The 24,327-nt window shown below is 40.1% G+C and overlaps 1 protein-coding gene across 1 annotated transcript in view; it reads left to right on the top strand.

Annotated features, from left to right (window-relative positions):
* Positions 1-20,540, top strand: part of wtip (WT1 interacting protein) — a 45,997-nt gene extending 25,457 nt beyond the window's left edge. Inside the window, exons 3-8 of the mRNA XM_034680654.1 lie at positions 2,154-2,221; positions 4,746-4,808; positions 6,970-7,100; positions 7,596-7,647; positions 8,703-8,771; positions 16,789-20,540. Coding sequence (XP_034536545.1) covers positions 2,154-2,221; positions 4,746-4,808; positions 6,970-7,100; positions 7,596-7,647; positions 8,703-8,771; positions 16,789-16,941 — 536 coding nt within the window. The 3' untranslated portion in view covers positions 16,942-20,540. The remainder of the gene's footprint in view (positions 1-2,153; positions 2,222-4,745; positions 4,809-6,969; positions 7,101-7,595; positions 7,648-8,702; positions 8,772-16,788) is intronic.
* Positions 20,541-24,327: the final 3,787 nt, after the last annotated feature.

Genomic DNA, 24,327 nt, shown 5'->3' with positions numbered 1-24,327 from the left:
AGGTTTGGAGAGAAAGCAGCCTGATGTATTGATTGTTTATGGGCTGCGAATAGAACCCCGTCAGGATCAATGGTTGGAGTAATGAAACAGGCACACGCAGGATGTGGCCGATGTTTGGCCAACCATCTGCTCTGCACTGACCCTGTGGTGTGGTTTTCAAGTAGAGACATTTTCAAAGAACATACAGATAATTTTATTCTTATATTTAATGAATTGATTAAGTGTAAGACTACAGTAAAGTGTTTTACATTTCATAGACTTGCAGGTTATTAGGTTCCTTTCCACTTTTTGTCCTGACAGACCATCGCTTGCACTCATGGTTTTATAGCAACAACCAGATTACTTAGTGGACTTGTTGCTGTAGGTTTACTCTGTTAGATCTAGTAGTCATTTCATGAACCCCTCAGGGCGACTGTGAAGTTGATCTGCATGTCTCACGGAAATATTTGTCTCTATTTGTTTTGTGATGTAGTGACATAGTGAAGCGACTTCATGAGAAGCTCTTGATGTTGTGCAAATTGCTAACTCACAAGGTAGTAAATTACAAAAACATGAAGAGTTGCTTCCTAGTTTCTGGAATGTTTAGATTTCAACGTGCTTGGATCTCTTGTAGTAACTTGTTGTGTTGCCCCAAAACTTGTTGATGAGGGAAATCAAGCTGTCCAATTTTACAAGGTTGTTGAAGAATAATTCGCTAGTTAGCTTAGCCTAGCGCAAGGGTCAGCAACTCGCAGCTCTTATGCTGTGGCTCCCTGTGGCTTTGGAAAATAAATGATGAGTAATAAATTGAAGTGTATTTTATTTTTGTTTTATAGTTGTTTTTTTTAATTGTAATTCTAAATTTGAAGATTATCGTGAACTTGTCACATTAAAATAAAAAGCAGCTTAATTTGTTTAATTTTTGTCACTCAAAATATTCATCACAGTCCTCAAAATTCCCGCCGGCGGGTCTCACACATCAGCACTTATATTTTGCAAATATGTATTTTATATTGTTCAGTGAAATAGTGCACTTTTAAAAATAATAATAATAATTTAGGTCGACACTCTTCTACACGCTCTGATATACGAAGGATGACGGCACACAATATTTTTGTTTTGCAGATGGATAATTTAAGTTCGGCTTTTTATGACATACACCCTCCCAGCGTGTTTTTTCCCCCAGAGTTTAAAATGTATAAAATGTTTTCTTTGCATACAGAAATAAAATTTAATTTCCTCTGTAGCACTTCATTGATTTCATAAGCAACACACTACAGTTTTTTATACATAGCATGAAGGTAGAAAAACAATATATGCAGTGTTTTCTTAATTTTAGATGTCAAATAGGATTTGCGGTTCCTAGTGTTTTCTTTTTTGTGGAAACCGTGTCCAAATGGCTCTTTGAGTGTTACAGGTTGCTGACCCCTGGCCTAGCGAGATGATTTGATCACTGAGTTTATTGATTGTGTGTTACTGTTATTGCTGTGTGTCATAAGTCTAGATGATTCTTTACTTTTCTACTCTCTAATAATGACTCAGCTACTTAGACCTGAATACAGGCACACACACCAGGCACCTCCTCCAGATAATAGTGCTATTAAGATACACAACTTTAAATCATTATTTGTGTCAGAGCAGTGTCAGAGCATCAATTTAATTCTGAGCTAAATTATTGGAGTTTCATTATCTTAACTTTAAATTTCAACAAATACAGCCTCAAAAAGTTGGATTGAAAATCACTGCTTGCTGTGCCAAAGTTTTATTCTCTGCTAGCAGCACAGTCGTCTCAAAAACTGCAGTTGCTTGTTGCTATCATGATACATATTATTACTTTGTAGGCATTTTTGAAGAAGAAGAAGAAGAAGAAGAAGAAGAAGAAGAAGAAGAAACAAGATGATTTAGACAAGGGAAAATAAACCATGTTATGTGATCTGTGTGTGTTCAGTCGTGTTTTCTCAAACATGGCGATTTGGACTGTGTTGGAGACATTTCCATTAAAAAATAAAAACAACTTGAATTAATCTCAGTTCGCTGCAAAGTTTGAAGTACCCAACTACCATAATACTTTTGCTGTATCCTGGAGAGTTAAAGAGCCAAGCATCTGGCTTGCATCTTAGGTGAGTTCTTCCACTCCTGAATATGAAGTTCATATTTGTTCTCTACCTTCTCAGGTCGGAGGCTGCGAGGGAAAGCATTCTACAACGTCAATGGGAAGGTCTACTGTGAGGAAGACTTTCTGGTAAGTCATCTGCGTGTTCAAAGTGGATATTGATTTTGTTGTGTCATGGAGAGATCAAGGGTTGTGTAAAAGAGAAGCGGGTGGAGCAGAGAGCAAAGGATTAAGATCTCTAGCTGCATTCTGCAACCCTCCAGAGGAAACAGACATTGCAGCTACAATTAGGCGTTTAGCACCACCCCTCCAATTCACACTCATTTCCCCTGAAATCTCCCCAAGGAGCTCAATTACCCCACGAGCTGCTTCCAAACACTTATAATTAAGAGTGGGAGGAGGACAGCTGTAGCTCTCAGGCTCCTGGTCCATCTGCTTCAGGTTACCCGGGCAGAAACAGGCCCCAATCAAATGATGCCTGTATGCTGATGCTAATGTATACAGATGAACTCAACACGATTCTTATCTGGCAAATGAAAGTATGACATTTCTTAGTTTTGTGTGAGTGGTTCTGTGTGTTTGAGACAAAAATGTGATAAAAGTATTGCCAAACATGGAGGAAGGAGCTTACAAAGCTTTCTGGAACAACCTAACAACACATGCTTTCAGTACTTCCTCTTTATCAGCTGCTTCCTCCTACAAGGGAACCTGTTGATCTGTTAGGAAATACAGTCATTCCTCTTTTGCACCACACATTCACAACTTCTCAATAATTATTGCATTACATCAACACACACTGGACTTCAAGGTTGTCTGTCACGTTACATACAGTCTTGGTACTGCTTGATTTTGCACTCTTATCATCCTGCACGTTCTTACACTAATGTACAGCTCTCCATTGCAAATTGTATATACATTTTGTCCTATCGAAGTTCCTTGACAATTACAGTACTGCTGTTTGAAGCTTTTTGCTAATTTATTTTTCTATTTTTACTAGGGATGCACGATATTATTTTTTTTGGCGATATCCAATATTTTACAACTCATTTAGCCGATTACTGATACCGATATTTTTTTTCTGCACACCTAATTGCAGAGATCATCAATTCTCTTCTGTATTTTAAAACTGCATATTTATTTATGACAATTACTTTAAAACAAAATTAATACAAAAAGATACATCCTCCTTAAAACTTAGATGATGCTCTCCCTGAGACAATCATAACAATACCCACAACCAGGGAAAATTTGACCAATTTGACCAATTTGCCATTTGCCATAGTAAGTAAACCTAACCTCTGTTCACAGGGAACATGTGAAAAGCACAACTGTACAGCAATTAAACCCACATTGAATAAAATGGTTTACTCTTTGACAATAAATGTGTCTAAATTAGTCAGCTACATGTGCCTTACAGACTGCTGCTTAAATTCAAATTTAACTTAAAACATGAGCCCCACATGTGTGCAGCAGCCCATTATTTTATAGGTTAATCATATTGACGGATATCAGCGTGTTGGCCCATGTCCGATAATTCCTTTTTAAGCCAATATCGTCCGATACCCATGACTTGCAGATAATATCGTGCATCCCTAATTTCTACTTTTCCATATTTCTATTTTTAACCTTTTGTTATTCTGTGTTCATGTTTTTAGCACCAAAACTCTGAGAAAAAAAACATGTATGTGTAAACCTTGTCAATAAACTCGATACTGATTCTGATAAAGTGATGCTTTGGATCAGGTCAGAGGATGAGACTAATCTCCCGGGTCAATCATGCAGCGAAGATTTGACTAGTCTGGCTTGTCACCCCAGGCCGTCTCATAGTAGGGGGTTGGTGGTGGCAGATGGTAGATCTGGAGTGGAGATGTTAGGGCAGGGGGGCAGCCTGCTCATCGCTGACCTCCCACCTCCACCTGGAAGCCATGTCTCCCTTGGCAGCCCCCCTGAACCATCAGGTCACGACCCCGAGGGGGACTGTGTGCTGCAGATGGTCACCTTCATTATCTGCCTGTGGTCTTTGTTTAGGGAAAAGGAACTGTGGTTGTGAAGCTGACACACTTCACACCCAGTTAGTCTAATGGAGATGGTCACTTGCCAGCAAGCACATGGCTGAAGTGAATGGCTTTCAAAGTATAAACGTGTCGGAGAGCCTTGCATGAAAGCAGCTGAAAGTTTTAAAAGCTTAATCCAAAAGGCAACTGGAGCTGGTCCCTTAGGAGTTTTTGCCTCTCTACGGGAAGGCTTCCTCAGTCCGAGTCATTAAGATCAAGAAGACTTAGAAGTAGCCTTTAGGATGTGAGGTGAAATGTCTCCAAGAAATTTAACCAACTCCTCTTGCCTTTTGAATGTAACTATGAATCACAACATCCTGGATGAATGAGATCTGTAACAGAAATTCTGAACTCAGAGAAAGATGAAGTCATTAGGTTCAGCAGCACAGGTTTCTACAGCCTCATCAACCTGTCAACTGAGAAACAAAATACAGTCTTTCATGTAAAAGAGCGCAGCAGCACCCTCTATAGTTGAGTCATGGACCGAAACAGATTCATACATCAGGTGAACAGAAATACATGTCGCACTGTCAGCACCGAGTTCTTCAGAATGCACACAATACTGAAGATAATAATGTGATGTCTTGTGTTACCCACAGTACTCTGGTTTCCAGCAGACGGCTGAGAAGTGCTTTGTGTGCGGTCACCTCATCATGGAGATGGTAAGAGCTTCACCAAACAGAGCATGTTATGAGTCTATGTAAAAGGAGGACACTTTGTGTTTGAGTTTTGAAAGTCAGAGCACAGTTATAGTGCTGAAGTTGTCATGGCTTAGGTGCAATGTTCATTTTAGGTTCATTGTTGTTTGACATGTACGGGAATGTATTTCAATGCAACCTTTATTTAATCCTGAGGAGTCATTGAGGCGCTCATTTACAAATGCATAGCGAGAACAATTAATACTTACATAAACAATTAAACACAAACTACACACACTAACCAAAAATAATCACATAAAAAAATAATAGTTCAATAATTCGATGATTATTGGTAGAAAAGAAAGCAAGTAGAGAAATGGGAGCAAAGTTAAGAATAGTTACATTAGTGAACAATGTAATTACTGATCATGGCTGTAAACGGACTAAAGGTAATAATTGAATTGACTTTTAATGTGTGTAGTAAAGTGTAAAGTGTGTGAGCTGAAGGATGTTTTCCCAAGTTTTGTTTTTCCCACAGAATTTTGAGCATTAGTCGATCATTTGAGTCAGTATGACAGTGGCTATTGATGACCTAACCTTTATCTATCAATCAATCAATCAAGCAGGCTTTATTTATAAAGCGTTTTTCATACAATGATATTGTAACACAGTGCTGTACAAAAAATAAAATAAAAAGACCCCCCCCCATCCTTATCCCAATCCAGCCCCGACCCCCAAAAATGCAACAATAATAATAAAAACAATAAAAATGAAATAAATAAATACAAATAAAAAGTAATTTGCTGAACGAACTCTCTCATGAAATCTTAATGAGGAAACACTGGAGGTAAAACAAGATGTTAAAACTCAACACAGGAAATTAAAATTACAGAAATAAAATAAATTTCTAAGATAATAAAACACTAAAATATTAAACCATAAAAGGAAAATAAGATGCCTATACTTAAAATGAATTAATATATTTAAATACAATAAATTACTAAGATAATAAAACACTACAATATTAAACCATAAAAAGAAAATAAGATGCCTATACTTGAAAAATAGAATAAAAAGTGACTAAAATTTGAACTAGATGATAAATAAATAAATAAATAAAACTGTTATGAGAATGAAACTCAGTTAAAAGCAAGACTAAAAAGGTAGGTCTTGAGTTTACTTTTAAAAATGTTATCTATGTCACATATCACATCTTCTGGAGTCATGTTGCTTTTAGAAAAAACTTTTATACTGTATTGAGATTTAAAACCTTGTGAGGAGTTTTGGGTTGGTTATGAAACTCATCTCAACAGTGAGGCGTCCTTCTGACCTCTAAGATGTGACCACTGTGAGGGGTCGGTGTCAGACCAGGCGATCTGTTTCTCTTTTATTGTTTAAAAGAGCAGGATTTTCACTAGAAAACACTTCTTACATATGTACTGGACAAGATGTGCAAAAAGATAGGAGCCATCACTTTGTTTCCAAAATTGACACTATCAGGAAGTTCTTTACAGGAGCTTTAAATCTCACTTTCAACTTTTTAATGGACAGATTTACAATTTTTCTGTGTTTCATAATCTTGAACATTATTCTACAGGGTTTTTTATCTGAAAGGATCTGAGTTTACAATAGGTAACACAACTGTCATGGTATAAAGAGCACACCAGTGTATGCTTTATATCTAAGCTAAAAAGAGCAGAACAAGTTAGTTGTAATGTACTCAATGCTGCAGTCAGAGCCATAGAAGCTGCACTTAATTATTCACAGACCCTGCAGCTGCCAGCAACAGAGTTGTAGCTTTGTACAGTTTGAGCAAATAAATCAACATCACCATATTCCAGTAATGACATCAAGTCATTACATAAGAACTGTCAATTAATAATGATATAATTCAGTGTATCAATATTTTTCTTCACCCATATTAGTCAGCACAAGAACTGCTTCTAAACAACACTCTGGCTTCAGCAGACAACACAACAGCCACCTTACTCAGTTTATGTTTTCAGTCTATACTGTAAAACCCTCCACATAGCAGCTCATTGTATATCTCTGCATGAACTTTGTGGCCTTACTCAAAAGTCTTACTGTTGCCTTATGTTTATTTGTTCTGCATCTGTGTGTGTCTTCTTGTTCTATGTGTGTGACTGCCTCTTCTGTGTGTGTGTGTGTTTGTGTGGGTGTCCAGATCCTCCAGGCGCTCGGCAAGTCCTACCATCCAGGCTGCTTTCGCTGTGTGGTGTGTAAAGAGGGTCTAGATGGAGTGCCTTTCACTGTAGATGTGGAGAACAACATCTACTGTGTCAAAGATTACCACACGTAAGGAGGACAACACTCTGCTCTGCACAAATAAACATCATTACCGATGGATTGAATAAGGCCTCAGATTGTCAAAACAGAAAATGTCATGGTTGATTATAAAACAAATGGTAGCTACTCTCCTCCAGCTGCTGATAGGCAAGGCAAGGCACGTTTATTTATAAAGCACCATTCATACAAAGAGCAATTCAAAGTGCTTTACAGAGTTAAAAACTAAATACAGAACAGTAACAGTCAACAAAAACATACAGCAAACTTCAAACATCAAAATTTTATATGCAGCCAGTTATGTTTGATCTACTCTCTCTCTCTCTCTGTACTTATGTAAATTAACGCACATAGTAAATAGTGTTGGGTCTTGTTATTTAGTCGTTTTTTTATTTAGTATTCTTGTGATATTAACCTGAAAAGGGAAAACGAAGTCATCTGTTTCACACCACACAGAGGCTATTGAACTTTTTCATTCTGATTTATCTGTCGTTGCTTCTTCAACAGGGTGTTTGCTCCTAAGTGTGCCTCCTGCAACCAGCCTATCCTCCCTGCCCAGGTAAGTAGAACACAATCTTTAACACATCTCACATACTTGTAAGCATTTTATCTCTTAGAAATACGGTCGGACCAAATTCTACTCCTCCTAAAAGTATTAGACTAGCAAACCAAACAACCAACACTGCCAGCTCTAAAAGTCTGCACATCACGCTCCCTTTGGATTCAGCATAGCCAACTCCAGCTGAGCTGCGCCCAACAGGATTCAGGCAGAAATAAGTCAGTAAACAGGATAGCATTTTTGTTGGGATGGGAGAGCAGGTTGTGAAAACAAAAGTGAGGTTGGCAGATAATACTGGAGCTAGTGGAAGGAAGCCATCCAAATTATTTAAACATTTTGCTTCAGCAATGTAATTTACTCTCAATGTTAATGCCTCTCATAAGAAATCATGGGAAATCTGGACATATTTAAGAGTATTATACCACAAATTATACCCTCTCTGTATCACACAACAATAAACAAAGCATTGTTTACATTTCATTATCCACGCTTCAAAGGGCTGAACTATTTCATGCTTTTGTAAAAATGCATTACCAGAGTATTTTATTTTGCTATGCTGCCAGTACTCAGACTATTTGCTTGTTGTCCACGTACTGTCTGCCTGAATCCATGTAAATGCAGCATGAAAGCCTTTGTATAGTATAAAGCAAATTACAAAGATTCAACGATAAACACCAGATGTGATCTTGGGGAAGTGTACGTCCCTCTTTGTGTCTATGCATATGACCTGTTTCACACAAAAACAAGACAACATAGAAATGATATAAACATGGTTTAAGATAGGTTTGTGTTAGCGTGTGTGTGCTGCTTTGCAATACATGGCAGATCATCAATCAATCAATCAATCTTTATTTGTTTAGCGCCAAATCACAACAAACGTTATCTCAAGACACTTTTACAAACATAGGAGGTCTAGACCACTCTATGTCAAATTATGAACAGAGACACAACTTCAAGACAGATGCAGTGATCTAACCTGAGTCCTCAGGAAGATCAATTCAATGACGCATACATTGATTTTAATGCGACAGTCTCATTGTGTTTGTCTCCACCAGGGCTCTGAGGAAACCATCCGGGTCGTCTCTATGGACAAGGACTATCATGTGGAGTGTTACCACTGTGAGGTGAGACTTTTACACCATGTCCGTGCATGCACGGGCACAAACACACACACACACACACACACACACACACACACACACACACACACACACACACACACACACACTCACAACACACAAACGGTCAAAGAAAGTGGGGTATCAGTGTGCATGATTACAATTTTAATCTGTTTTAAACCACACAGAAAACCCCACACACATATCTCGTGCTTTTGAGCTACCTGATCCTGTACACACACCCTCACATTCACGTGCACATCCACTCAGACACAATGAACTTGAATAATAGCCTCAAAATCGTGGGACGAGACTCGACTGTTTGTAGCAACGAGTGTGATTCACCTCTACAGTCTTTTGTGGAATGAATGAGACGTGTGCACACACACACACACAAAAAGTACACACAAACAAATACCAAGCTGAGGCTACAGCTCAACATTGTGACTCATTGACAAAAGCACATTCCTGCACTGAGCTCTGAACTCAGCTGGGGGTTTGTTGCTTAAACCAGACTTGTGAAATCCCCGTCATCCTGCCACTCTGCTCCATCAGATGTTTGCAGCTCAAGTGTGACAGAAAGGTTTAGTGAAACAAACGAGCGACTCATGGCGGCCTGCAGTGGTTCAGTCATTGTTTCCTCTCAGTGTTTGAAACTGAATTAAGAGATGTTTGTTTTCCGATTTCTTGAATGGTCAATGGGCCTCTTCATAGAAATACATCAGATCATTATGTAAGAGGAGGGTAATCATTAGCAGAGTTGTACACAGAGGAAGGGTGAAGTCCAGAGTTGAATCATCCTGGAAATGGTAAATTTTTACAAATTGAAGGAAAACAATCTGTTTTCCAGGATCTGTTGCACATGAGATGCCCCCCAGGTTGTAGGGTTTATTTGTCTTATTTACATACCTAGCAACTTAGAGCAGATGATATGTTGCAAAGCCATGCTTTCAACATGAACTTTCAGCTACTTCAGTTCTGAATCACACCACATGTGTGGTTAGTTGTTGAGGGACAGTCAGTTTATGAAGTCCCTCCAGAATGTAAAAGGGTCTGCCCGGGGTCTCATCTCTGTCAAAAGTGCAAACAATTCTTCCACAGGTTCAAGGTTCAATTCAGCAGATGTTTTCATTTTAAACTATCTAGAAACCACAATCGACAACAGCCTTTTAAATATGTGATTTAGAGTCCTTTATATCATAGTACATATCATTTTTTAGAGAGTTTTAGAAATGATCTTTGATCTTCGTTAAAATTTTTGTAATTTGCATGTGTTAATATTTCTGATGTTAGATTTGAATCAAGCGGCAACCTCTGGTCTAAAAACACGAGTCCAATGTGGAAGTGCTAAAAACTGCAGTTCATTGAGGATCCACTTGAGGCTGGCTCCGGAAGAACCGGAAACCACATACACACCCATTCAAAAAAGCCAATCTTTACAGCAGAAATAAACATGTTTACAGCCTGGTACAAAAGAAGAGTGTAGTCTGGATAGCTCATTTCTCAATCGGACACACACTGTACGGGGGGTGAATTTTTTTTTAACGCAGCAATTTTGAAGATTTTGAGATTACGAGTCTTCCAATGAGAGGCACAGCTGACTGCGGGAACACTGTAGCTGTTGGCTAGGAGCTGAAAGCCCGCGTCTTTATGTCACAATCGCTCAACAGCAGCAATATGGCTGCCGACGACGATTGGCCACAAAACAGCGCTTCAGAAACAGATGGGTGACGTCACGGATCCTACATCCATATTTTATACAGTCTATGGATTGAATTAGTCGTGGTTATGGTTTGATAATATTTGTGAAATTACCCGTCTTACTTAGTGAGGTCTCACAGTAGTTTTTGTCTGTTGGGATTGCAGTTGTTTGGTGTTGACCGTGGTTATTCTATTTCTTTAGGCCTATACTGTGCACCAACGGCTACACTACAGTACACTGGTTGTTAATTGCATCATTAATGTGCACAAGGTGACAGATGTCAGTTAAAACATGATTTTTCATATGTCCACAGATGTCTCGAGATATGTTTTTTAATCAATTCATTCAATGATTTATGGTTGCTGAATTAAACTGCACTCTACTATATGGATTTTTATTGTTAGAAACCACATTTTTGGGGCTTTGATATACATGCACAGAGAACACTGTTGTCCTTCTGGACGTCTGAACCTCTGGGGATGGACCTTGCAGCCTCACTAGGAATAGAAGAAAACACATTTCGGTCACTCGTATCACAGCTTTGCCTTCGGGCTTAGCAGCATCTACCACACAAGGCACATTAAAACATCTGTCTGACTGTGACTAGCCACTGTGTTTATGTATCAGTCCATCCTGCAGCTCTCTAAACACTGAGTCACTAACAAAACCAAACAACTCTCTCACACTGATAATAGTATCGTATATAAATATCTCTCACACAGTCATTTGTGGAGTTCAGCTGAGGTGAGCTTAAAGGCAGCGTGTTAATAAAATAAAGCATGTGAAGCAGTGACATCATAGCTTATGTAGTTTATGGACTAAACATGGAGTTAGACAGGTAGCCTTGCTTTGTCCAGAGATAACAAAACCTCTGACCACAAATTATGCTTAATATCTGATTTAGGGATGTACATTTTAAGTATTTTCCATGATCATTTTTGGAAATGTTAACGATCAATTATCGATTAATCAATTCAAAAAAAATATTATGTCAAAAACAATGCCAAATAGCCTACGTTTTTTCCCCCAAACTTATATTTTCTAAAACAACAAAATGCATATAACTGACGGTGTAGAATACCGGTACATGTTGCAGGGTTCCCACGCGTCCTGGAAAACCTGGAAAATCACATATAGTCCTGGAAAATGATTCCAACATGGCTGCGTTTGACCTGACCCTATTAACAAAACACATCCCCATTCATTGAAAGTTGAGTTCACACTGTGCTGGAAAAGACAGCGACACTGCACAACTTTTTTTTCACATCTTTTCTCCTTCACTTCATAATCATGCATTCACAGGAAACAGGGGTATATTGTTTATGTGTTATGATACATTTGGCTCAATTACTGTACTCTAGCTCAGTTGTTCTCAAAGTGGGGTCCTGGGACCCTTGGGGGTCCTTGAACCATAGCGTGGGGGTCCGTGAAATAATTTGAATAAATTTCTAATAAATGATAAATTGTGCTGTGTCATTACAAACAGCATATACACCATTGTTCTGATACCATTTGGTGGCTGAAGGGATATGTGAGTCTTGCTACTGTTAATTTTCTGAAAGCGTTTCAGATCAATTACTTGAAAAGTATAAATGCTGTCATGTTGAGTCCACAAGGAATGAAATGACCCTCTGTTTTAAAGGATACAAGTGGGATTTACTTGATTCAAATTGAAGTGTTATCTGTTTATCACTATGGTACAGGTCTGAAGGATTTACATTGATACGTTTTACAATACAAATAGTTCCAAGGGGAACTAAGAGTGCAAATGGTAGTAAGCATGAGCTTTAGTGATGGGAAGTTCAGCTCTTTACAGAGAGCCGGCCCTTTTAACTCGACTCCCAAAGAAGAGGCGGCTCTTTAGACTCCCGAACGGCTCTTAATTTAGGATCTTTTGTAGCCGTATGTTTTACCTTAACTTTAAAAAACTAATGGTTTGTGTTGAAAACCCTTTAACAATGTTTTTATCAGAATACTTATAATTGACCAATTGTGTGCATTTATTCTGTTACAAAATCATTCTCATCCTGATCCTAGGGTTAGGGTTAGGGTTAGGGTTGTGATTAGGGTTAGGGTTAGGATTAGGATTAGGGTTAGGGTTGTGATTAGGGTTAGGATTAGGATTAGGGTTAGGGTTGTGATTAGGGTTAGGGTTAGGATTAGAGTTAGGGTTAGGGTTGTGATTAGGGTTAGGGTTAGGGTTGTGATTAGGGTTAGGGTTGTGATTTGGGTTAGGGTTAGGGTTGTGATTAGGGTTAGGGTTAGGGTTGTGATTAGGGTTAGGGTTAGGATTAGAGTTAGGGTTAGGGTTGTGATTAGGGTTAGGGTTAGGGTTGTGATTAGGGTTAGGGTTAGGGTTGTGATTAGGGTTGGGTTAGGGTTGTGATTAGGGTTAGGATTAGGATTAGGGTTAGGATTGTGATTAGGGTTAGGGTTGTGATTAGGGTTAGGGTTAGGGTTGTGATTAGGGTTAGGGTTAGGGTTGTGATTAGGGTTAGGATTAGGGTTAGGGTTGTGATTAGGGTTGTGATTAGGGTTGTGATTAGGGTTAGGATTAGGATTAGGGTTAGGGTTGTGATTAGGGTTAGGGTTAGGATTAGAGTTAGGGTTAGGGTTGTGATTAGGGTTAGGGTTAGGTTTGTGATTAGGGTTAGGGTTGTGATTAGGGTTAGGGTTAGGGTTGTGATTAGGGTTAGGGTTGTGATTAGGGTTAGGGTTAGGATTAGAGTTAGGGTTAGGGTTGTGATTAGGGTTAGGGTTAGGGTTGTGATTAGGGTTAGGGTTAGGGTTGTGATAAGGGTTGGGTTAGGGTTAGGGTTGTGATTAGGGTTAGGATTAGGGTTAGGATTGTGATTAGGGTTAGGGTTGTGATTAGGGTTAGGGTTAGGGTTGTGGTTAGGGTTAGGGTTGTGATTAGGGTTAGGGTTAGGGTTAAGATTAGGGTTGTGATTAGGGTTAGGGTTAGGGTTAGGGTTAGGGTTGTGATTAGGGTTAGGATTAGGATTAGGGTTAGGATTGTGATTAGGGTTAGGGTTGTGATTAGGGTTAGGGTTAGGGTTAGGGTTGTGATTAGGGTTAGGGTTAGGGTTGTGATTAGGGTTAGGATTAGGGTTAGGATTAGGGTTAGGGTTAGGGTTGTGATTAGGGTTAGGGTTGTGATTAGGGTTAGGGTTAGGGTTGTGATTAGGGTTAGGGTTAGGATTAGGGTTAGGGTTAGGGTTGTGATTAGGGTTGTGATTAGGTTTGGGTTAGGGTTAGGGTTGTGATTAGGGTTAGGATTAGGGTTGTGATTAGGGTTAGGGTTAGGATTAGGGTTAGGGTTAGGATTAGGGTTAGGGTTAGGATTAGGGTTAGGATTAGGGTTAGGGTTGGGTTTAGAGTTAGGGTTGTGATTAGGGTTAGGGTTAGGGTTAGGTTTAGGATTAGGGTTAGGGTTTGGATTAGGGTTAGGGTTAGGGTTGTGATTAGGGTTAGGGTTAGGATTAGGGTTAGGATTAGGGTTAGGTTTAGAGTTAGGGTTGTGATTAGGGTTAGCATTAGGGTTAGGGTTAGGATTAGGGTTAGGGTTTGGATTAGGGTTAGGGTTAGGGTTGTGATTAGGGTTAGGATTAGGGTTAGGGTTAGCATTAGGGTTAGGGTTAGGATTAGGGTTAGGGTTAGGGTTGTGATTAGGGTTAGGATTAGGGTTAGGGTTGTGATTAGGGTTAGGGTTAGAACCAGAACTAAACTTAAGCATACAGAACCAGAATCAAACTCAACCAGAACCGAACGAGAACCGAACTAGAACCGAACCAGAACCATACCAGAACTGAACCAGAGCCGAACCAGAACCGAACCAGAACCGAACCGAACCAGAACCGAACCAGAACCGAACCAGACCTGAACCAGAACCGAACCAGAACTGTACCAGAACTGAACCAGAACCGAACCGGAACCGAACCAGAACCGAACCAGAACCGTACCAGAACTGTACCAGAACCGAACCAGACTTCAACCAGAACCAAACCAGACCCGAACTAGAACCGTACCAGAACCGAACCAGAACCGTACCAGAACTGAACCAGAACCGAACCGGAACCGAACCGGACCGAACCAAACCAGAACCATACCAGAACCATAACAGAACCGAACCAGAACCGTACCAGAACCAAACCAGAACCAAACCAGACTTGAACCAGAATCGAACCAGAACGCAACCAGAACCAACTCAAGCAAACATTATTAATGTCCTCAGGTTGACATTGAGTAAAATCAGATGCCTCAGCTTGGATGGTCTGATCCAGTTTCTCCTCTCAGTGAGTATTTGCCCGGTCTTTGAGAAGAACCCTAACCCTAACCCTCTCAGAAGGAACAGATGAAGCCAGGATACACAGCCTCCCCTCCATCACCTGTATCCTATATCCTCACATTTGATTGGCCGCATGGCCGCCATGCTGACCAATCAAAACAAAGTTCTGCTGTGAGCAGAGCTGGGGCTGAGCACTGTGAGAGCTAAGCAGGGAAAGGAACTAACTGGGAGCCGGCTCTCTCTGGATGTGAGCCGGCTCTTCTGATTCACTATAATGCATCGACTCTCAGAGCCGCAGCTTTTGATCATGACACATCACTAATGTGTTTAATCTGTGTTACAATTATGAGGGGGTCCTGGGACTATTTTCTCACCTGTAAGGGGTCCCTGGCTCCAAAGAGTTTGAGAACCCCTGGTCTAGCTAGTAGGAGTGCAAACTCCTGATAGTGAAAACAAAGGGAACAAACAGAGCGACACAGAAACTCCACGCCGTAGACATCACTGATCATAATAGACATCACCATTCAGGAAGACAGTTTACATTTTTTAAATCTCTGAGAGATCTTCAAATACAGAGTGCGTCTTTACACCGGTGAGTTTTTTTCAGAGTTTAACTCAAATAAAAAAACATGACATTTGTTTTGTTTTATATCGACCACTTAGCAGGATGAATATCAGGATTAAGTCTGAGTCTGAGTTGAGTTGAGAAACATTTGTGGCCATTTTTGTCATTCAGTTCTATTTAGGTCATTAAAGCACTGATCCTCTGTTCATTATTATTATTTATTTATTTTAGTAAGGCAGCTTCCAGAGTCCTTTGCAGGCTCTTTTGTTTTTTTCTTTGTTCATTTTATATTTTTGGAGAAAAGAGAAAGCTGAGATGAGAGTTGCCCATCATTGTTACTTGGTTGCACTAATAAAGTGAAGTGCTGTACATCTGTGGTTGCATTATTCTATTATCAATTTGCCATCATTTTTAAGTATGTAAGAGATGATTTCATTGATAGCCATAGACTACATGTCTTTCAATGTAGACTTCCACTGAGAGGAACATATTAGACTATTTAGGAACTAAATTAGGAACTAAATTTAGACGGTCATACCAGTTTGATCATCAATGAAAATGTCCTGGAAATGTCCTGGAAAATGATCTCTGGAAAAGAGTGGGAATGTTGACATACATGTCACGTACATGTGAATATCAACGATCAGGCTCATAAAAATATTCTCTGTGGACATAGTCTCATAATGTGAAGGCTCATAATACTAACAGAAAAGTACTTCAGACTCACAGTGTCCAGTTTTCTGCCTATCGTTCTTATTGATAAAAATAAACACGTGTATTCGGTCAGTTGTCAGCCGGGAGCGCAACCGGGTCATATGCTGCAGAAGGGCTCTGATGTTGCTGGTCTGCAAACATAGCGCACTAGCAATTCCCATCAGTCTGTTGGCTTTTTTATCTCAAGATGGGGAAATGTCCTGTTTAAAGTTATCAACCTTCCGGCCCGTGTCATTGGTGGCAGCAGTTGCGTATTGATCCTCTTTAAAAAGCACACGTGAAGACCTGACGCACAGCTGCAGCCGCCAGCTGAGTGTCTCCACTGTGTGCAACACCTTTAACAGCTGATTCACATCGAAACATGCTTTGAACTTAAAACACCTCCCTGATAGCAGAACGAAATATGAGACCAAATTATGTTTGTTCCTCGTGACGGATAATTGAAAACAAAAATGCGTGTTTCGAGTAATTTCTTAACAATCAATTAATCGATAATCGATTAATTGTGTACATCCCTAATCTGATTTATTTCACTTGTAAAATTAGGTTAATAAATTGCATGTCACTGTTTTACTGAGGGTTTGTCTGCTGTTTTCACACATTAAACAAACAAGATGTAGCTTGTTAATTTGTAAGCTTTTGAAATGCTGGACATAGAAAGGCTAGCTCTTTCTCCATTCCAGTTGTTGAGTCAAGCTAAACTCTCTGGCAACTGACTGTAGCTTGATAATAAATTTTGGCATCAATCTTTCAGGACTGTGGCCTCCAACTAAACGACGAAGAGGGACACCGCTGTTATCCACTGGAAGGCCACCTGCTCTGCCATGGCTGTCACATCCACCGGCTCCAGTCGCAGGTACCCGCCCACATGCCCCCCAGCTACCCTCTCCATGTCACAGAGCTGTGAGGAGGAGGGTGGGCAGCAACTGAGCCCCGCCTCCCCAGGTGATCTGAGACACCAGCAACAGGAGGGAAAAGGCCAGAGAAGCCTCCGTGTGGCCGTCTGAGCTGAACTACCAGGCCGTGGACTAACATACACTGTGCAGCTCCCGCCACAGGGCCTGCTGTCTCATGACAGGGATGGGAAAAAAAGGGTTTCCCCTCCTCCTCCATCTGTGGTCCTTTCCTCCCCCTTCCCTTGGGGTGCCTAACCCTGAAGACCAACACGCCGGCTCAGCCAGAGGCCCCTGGTGACGTCACACCGCCTGACCCCTGCATATTCATCAAAGAGAGAGGGTTTTTTTCTAATCAGAGGAGAGAACTCTAACTCATCTCTCTTCCTTTCCTTGTGTTGGATTCCTGTGCTTTGACTGAAGCGGTTTAACCACCTGAATTAACCGCTGACGTTGACGTCAGGCAGGCTAGGAAGCGAACCGCTGCATTCCAGTGCTGGCCGGACTGGATGTACCCCAGGGTGGGCATGCTTTGCCTCCAGAGCGGGCCCTCTCTCAGTGCAGCTTCTAATACTGAAATGGAGTCCTGCTAAAGGCTATGCAAAGGACACCCAGCATCATGACCCAGGGCTGTGAGAGAAACTATGAACTGCACCACCCCGACATAACAGATGCACCGTAGCAGCACAAGCCCAGAGGACCGACTGACATTCCACTTAGAAGTCTTAGATGAGACCTCCAGAGATTCACAAGCAGTGTCTTAATAATGATTATATTATGACAGAAAAAGAAAATTTTAGATGCACATAGATTGTCTTTTATATATGAATATATATTTTGCAGATGTTTTCCACATAAGATCATAGATGTAGATTTTTGTTTTGTGCTCGCAATAGATTCAGAGGTGGAACATGCTGTCTGTCACACAGTCTGAAGCTTCTTAACATTTTGGGTATGTTGTATCATTTCTCCTCCAGGACACAGAGCCTCCTCATGTCTGTCTGTGGGTTGCAGATCCTCAGACTGTGTAGGAGCAGACCTGGCTCCAAAAGCATTTGCCCTCAATTTTTTCATTCCATTTTTAGTTCCAAAGGTTTAACCTGCCAATCAAGGTTTTGGCCGTACATGTGTTCGTTTTTAGAAATCCATATCCTTTCTCTGCAGGCTGGGGACAGCTTTAACACACAGATCAGACATGTCTGCTCACCTTAAATGCACTGTCTTCAGTGCAGAGCAGATCCCCTTTATAATGCCTTAATATTTTTTAACAGTTTGGTACATAAATGTAAACATGCATGTGCAAACCTACTTGTTATTCTTCTGAGTTGCAGAGTCTGAGCTTCAGTCGGGGCACTGCTAGTTTGCCAAATTGTCACGCAGACCTCAAAGATTAAGATTTAAGCTTAATCTGAAAATCTGAGAGAAATTGGTCTGTAAATACTGAGTTTAGGCTTTGTGGTGGAGCACTAAAAGACCTGCATCTGTCATTAAAGTCAAATATCGTCTCAGGTCAAAGAAAATAAAAATACAAATATTACCCAAACTGAAGTAATATTAAACTCTGAGGTTTGAACAACTACTACTGCAACTGGAGAGCCTTCTTTGAACAAGATTTTGCTAAATGAATCTTTGCCAAAATCATGCTATTGACTGCTTCTCCCCTCCAAAAGGAAGAGTAATTTCTGCCCCCCACACTGTCTGAATTGCACACCTCACTCGTCTGGTGCTCTAAGAGGAATCAAACAGAATGAAGGATTAATTATCAAATACTTTTGCCCCAGGTCTGTTCAGGAGTGTTTCTATATGTGTTTTTCCAGACACTGTGTTTTTTTTCTTTGTCATATGAGCACTGAGAACACAGTGTGTTACCACAGTGTGAACCTCCACTTGTCCACATGCCTTAGAACACAACAGGTATGTTTGTGTGTCTCGCTCTGGTTTGTCTGCAGTCTGCTGTTCCATGTTGTGAGGACGTCCCTAAGAAACCCGGAGCTGCTGGTCCCACCCGGCTCTTTGAGGGAGTCCCTACATGTTCCCCCTGTGTGTGTGTGTGTGTGTGTGTGTGTGTGTGTGTGTGTGTGTGTGTGTGTGTGTGTGTGTGTGTGTGTGTGTGTGTGTGTGTGTGTGTGTGTGTGCGCGTGCGTGCATGTGCGTGCGCGTGCGTGTGTATATTCAGTATGCAAAACAGTGACTTAACACGACTGAAACACTTGAAACTGTGAGGTTTGGTGGCACTGGAAAAACTTCTCAACCCCCCCCCCCCACTTGGTTGATCTTTTTTGTCGCATTGATTAATTCCCTGTACAAGAAGTGCTATAAGACTTGGTTCAAAATATTTGAGGGAACTTTAATTTTTGAGAAAAAAATCTGCCTTATTTTTTGCAATGAACAAAATCCTAGCTGCTACACATTTATGCAGGAAATCCCAAACTTCATATCCCTCTTTTCTAAAATAAGCAAACTGTGGAAATGTCTTGAGTGTGTGTGTGTGTGTGTGTGTGTGTGTGTGTGTGTGTGTGTGTGTGTGTGTGTGTGTGTGTGTGTGTGTGTGTGTGTGTGTGTGTGTGTGTGTGTTTGTGGGTGTGTGTGCGTGTTTTTGTTTGTGGGTGTGTGTGTCTTTGTTTGTGGGTGTGTACTAGTGGCAGGGCCATGGCACATGCACTTCACTGTGTTTGCAGGGCAGTGCAGCATTCAGCATAACAACTCTGCTCTCTTTGTTAAAACGTAATGATTGTAATGCCTGCATTTGTTCTTTTTTTCCAGATGTTTGTGCGTAATTGTTGGTGTTTGTTTGTTTCATATCATATCGGTGGAGTTGAAAGTAAATATTACTTAATATATCATTCCCTGACTGTAGCAGACTTCACCCATCTGGTATTCAAAGGACAAAACAACCACTGATTGTTGTATGCAAACACTGGTCCAGCTCTTATTCATCTTATTGTATTACTGTAAACACAGGTTTGAATAAATACTACTGAATGAGTCAAAAAGAGACTGAAGGCAGGGGTCAACACAGGTAGAGGATCCTTCCTATTTGAATGTAATTAGTGTGTTTGTGAAAGCAGAAAACAAAAGGACCACATTAGCGTATGTGAAACATTCCCCTTGTCCTGAGCCTCAGCTTGGTGTAGATGTTCTGGTCACTTGTTGCATGCCATACTTGAAGAATGAGGCATTTTTTAACAAAATCAACCCCAAGAAAACTCACCAAGATCACAGTGTATCCCATTTAAAGATGTCTTAATACACCTGTCTTTTAAAAGTACTACTTCAGTGTCTATTGCATAGCACACAGATAGTTACCCTGTACATAAAGAGGCTAGTTTTTTATTTTATTTTATTTTTCTGTCAAATATCACTTGGAAAGGGAAGATTTCTTCTCCTACTGGTAGTTCCAACAAGCACATCTCGACACCTGTCACACATCTTTTGTATCGCTAAGTGTTTTGATTACCTAGATGGTTCATAAAAAAGGAAACTAGATCTATTTATCTAAACATGAAAAAAGTTTAAAGTTATTTAATGTATTAAAAATCGGGACGTATCATTTAACTGTAGATGACATAATCTGCTTTTTCAATAAAGTGGTTTTGTAGCTAACTGCAAAAAAGAGTCTGTCTGTCTGTCTTGTTTTTTTGTTTGAAGGGATTTCCATTGACTTGCAACCCCAGTTTCAAAAAAGCAGGCATGCTGTATAAAATGTTAACAAAAAAAAACAGATTCTAATGGTTTCTAAAATCATTTGAACTCTAGTGCAAGGACTGCTAATCAAATGTTGAAACTGTATACTGTTCTTTTTTTTGGAAAATGATATGCTATAACAACAATAATAATAATAATTCATAGGATTTAATTGTCTTAATTCTCAAAGCCGCTTTACATAAAATAAAAGTATAGATAAAACAGAACAAGGACAGAGGTGGGGCGGGGGTAGAAGTCATGTGTTGTATGCTTTTTTGAACAGGTAGGTCTTTAGGTGGTTTTTGAATGATTGAATCTAGTCAGAGTTGCGGATGTGTGGAGGGAGAGAGTTCCAGAGATTTGGTGGAGCGATGGCAAAGGCTCTGTCCCCCAAGGTGCGGTGCTTGGACTTGGTGATAGGGGACAGGAGATTGGCATCTGATGATCTGAGGCGGCGAGATGGGGAGTGACGTTTCAGGAGGTCTGTCTGAGGTATGAGGGGGCGATGTAGGTGATGAGCAGGATCTTGAAGTGGATTTGGTGCTGTATGGGGAGCATACAAGCATTCAAGTATACTACTATACTTGAATTTGATGCCAGTTACACATTTCAAAATAGTTGGGTAGGGACATGTTTTACATTGTGTTGTATAACCAATTCTTCTAGAAACACTGTAAATTTTTGGGAACCAAGGAGACCAGTTTATAGAGTATTGAAAGTGAAATGTCGTCCTATTCTAGCCTGATATAGGATTTCCCCCGATCAACAGTTTGGGGTCTCCTTTGTTGTATATTTGGCTTCAAAATTCACCAAATATTATCACCATGAGACGCGTCAGGACTGCTGGCAGGCAAGTTTAGCACCTGGACTCTTGGAGCCACACAGTTGTTATTAGAGCAAACTGTGGTTTGGCATTGTCTTGCTGTAGTGTGCAAGGTCTTCTCTGAAAAACATTGTCTGCATGGCAGCACATGTTGCTCCAAAAACAGCATATATTGATCACCATTAAATGGTGCCTCACCAATTGTGTAAACAAGCCATGCTGTTGGCACTTATGCATTTCTGTGCCATCATGGAGGCTGGTTTTGATTTGATTGTATAACAGTGAATGACAGCCAACAGTCTTAAAAAGCTTCATAACAACCAGATTATAAAATAAATCTATTTAACTATTCAATAAAACCACAATTACAGTCTGAGATACCCAATAGGAACAGCAACAGAAAGCATCATTAACAACATATTAGCAATATGTGCTCAGGTGTGTAATGTAAGCAGTTAGTGAAATTACAACGGGGCACGCAATCTTGTTGAATGGCATGTGATGAACTCTCTCTCCTGGGACGCAGCCCAGTGCTCTGATGGTCAGATAATCTGAAGAGAGGAATGACCATTAAAATTGTAGTTATCTGGATGGAACACCAATTCAATGATTATGTAAACCCTTCATCCAACGAGGTAAAATAATACAGGGAAAAAAAGACACAAACACAAAGATTAAAAAAAAGAAAATAAATTCAAACATGCTACAGAAGATACAGATCATCCAGCGGAAACAGCTACAGATGAGTCAGTTCCCCTGATGCCGACCAGTTCAGTAAACTGCTCCAGCACATAAACATTTCCCGAAATACCACAAAGGCATGATGAAGTGATACTGAGGGGGATGTCTGTGGAATTTCCTCAGTTAAAGCTCCCATGAGGAGTTTTAACTTGTTATGAAAGTGAGTGAAAAAAAAGCTACAAATGCAAACAAGATCGTCGTGATTCAAAGTGAGTGGTACATTTGACAGTGAACAGAAAACAGAGGGTACTCTCCGTACAGAATACTTCTTACAAATAATTCAGTAAAGCGATACCTCTTTGTCCTTTGGGGTTACCAAAATGAATGAAACATTAAACATGAGCCTCATGCCAGTCATACAATCCATAAGTTATCCTGCGTTTAGAAGCACTATAGTTCTCATAATTAGTTTGTATCTCTTTTTAAAGCATTATACAAATTGGTTCTGCTGACGGAACCCATGAGGCTGAGGAGCAGTACAAGTCAGACTGAGAGAACTCTTTGAGACAAACTTTCTGCTGCTGTGAGGTGATTGACTGATTTGATGTTTCTTTCTTTCACTGGATAAAGGGCTCTGAATAGTTATTAAGTTGTATTACTTGAGTAAAGCTTTTTGGCAGTTCAGATGAATGAGGCGACTGCTCCTCTGTGGTTCTGAGTTGAATAAAATCTGAGCATTAAGTGGATTGATAGGAGAAATTATCCAATACAGCGTGATCTCTTTCCAAACACTTGAACTGAAAACATCTCATCCCTGTGTCTCAGTCTTACATCTCTGAATCCTGGTTCAAATGATTTAAAGGCTCATGTCTGTCAATGCTTTAATGTCTGTCATGCGGGGTTTGGTTGATTGATTTGAGTGACAGTTTGCATACCTGCTCCATAATTGACATATAAGGTTTAAACATGTTAGCTTTGAGAAATATCAGACTCATTTTGAGTTTGTTTTGGAGTTGTATGTTACTATACAATACAATACCATAGCATGAATACCTTTAATGCAGCCTGGACTGGGTTACTGAGTCTGTTGTCAGTCTAATCTGACAATAAAATTTAATTACACCCAAAATAAAACTGACTTGTTTATTTTAACTTTACCCTATTCAACAATAATATTTTTTTTGACTTCGACTGACAGTTATTGATCTGGAGCAGCAAGGAAGACTCTGGCTAAAATGAATCAGTTAAGTACTGCTAACAGAGACCAAAAGCATAGACATAGCTTTTTTTATTCTTTAGACTAGGGGCGTCAAACTCATTTCAGTTCAGGGCCACATACAGCCCAAGTTGATCTGAAGTGGGCCGGACCAGTAAAATCATAACATCATAACCTATAAATAACGACAACTCTACATTTGTCCCTTTGTTTTTGTGCAAAATAGTACAAGTACACTTGGAAAGTGTTCACATTTAATGAACTATCTTTCTACAAAAACAGCTGTTGTATTTTTTGCCATGATGAGTATCATATAGTGGGCCGAATATTTTACTCTTTAAGCCCTGAAACCTGCTGTGAACACACCAAACACAGGTTTCCCAGTCACCTGCCACAGAGTGTAATGTTTACAGCAAAATAACAGATACATTTTAATAATGAAGAAGGTAAACTGGACTATTTTGGACCCCCCCCCCCAGCTCCTTCATGAACAGTTTGCTTGCTGGACAGTGTTGTATGGTAAGCACGCGCATGATATGTGGCTCCTTTCAAAGATTGTGGATCCACCGTTCAAATGTGACAAATGTACATATACGTAAACTTTGGCACTAATTGGATCATGAAGCACTCTAAAAAGTCTTCATGAATTTCAATCGGATTATGCAAACAGCAAGTAATCTAATTTCTCACTTGAGAAAAAAAGTCCCGGAGCCCTGCTATGGTGCGCTCCGTTAGTAGGCTTCTATGATTTTGCCACCCCCAGAGGACTAATTTGAAATATTAGGAACTTTTGTTGAAAAATTGCAGTTTATGTCCTCTCTGTAATTTTTTCACTTTGCAAAGTCGTCCCACGGGCCAAAACCGGCCTGCCAGAGGTACCGATCTGGCCCGCGGGCCGTATGTTTGACAAGCCTGCTTTAGACTGTTGGAAACAAAACTTAAAAATCTGATTATTTGCTGAATGCTCCAATAATACATTAGCTGATAAATGTCTCT

This window comes from Notolabrus celidotus, chromosome 3, assembly GCF_009762535.1.
Source record: "Notolabrus celidotus isolate fNotCel1 chromosome 3, fNotCel1.pri, whole genome shotgun sequence".
Classification (NCBI taxonomy): domain Eukaryota; kingdom Metazoa; phylum Chordata; class Actinopteri; order Labriformes; family Labridae; genus Notolabrus; species Notolabrus celidotus.
Note: the sequence above shows the minus strand (reverse complement) of the source record. Positions and strands in the feature narration are given on the sequence as shown.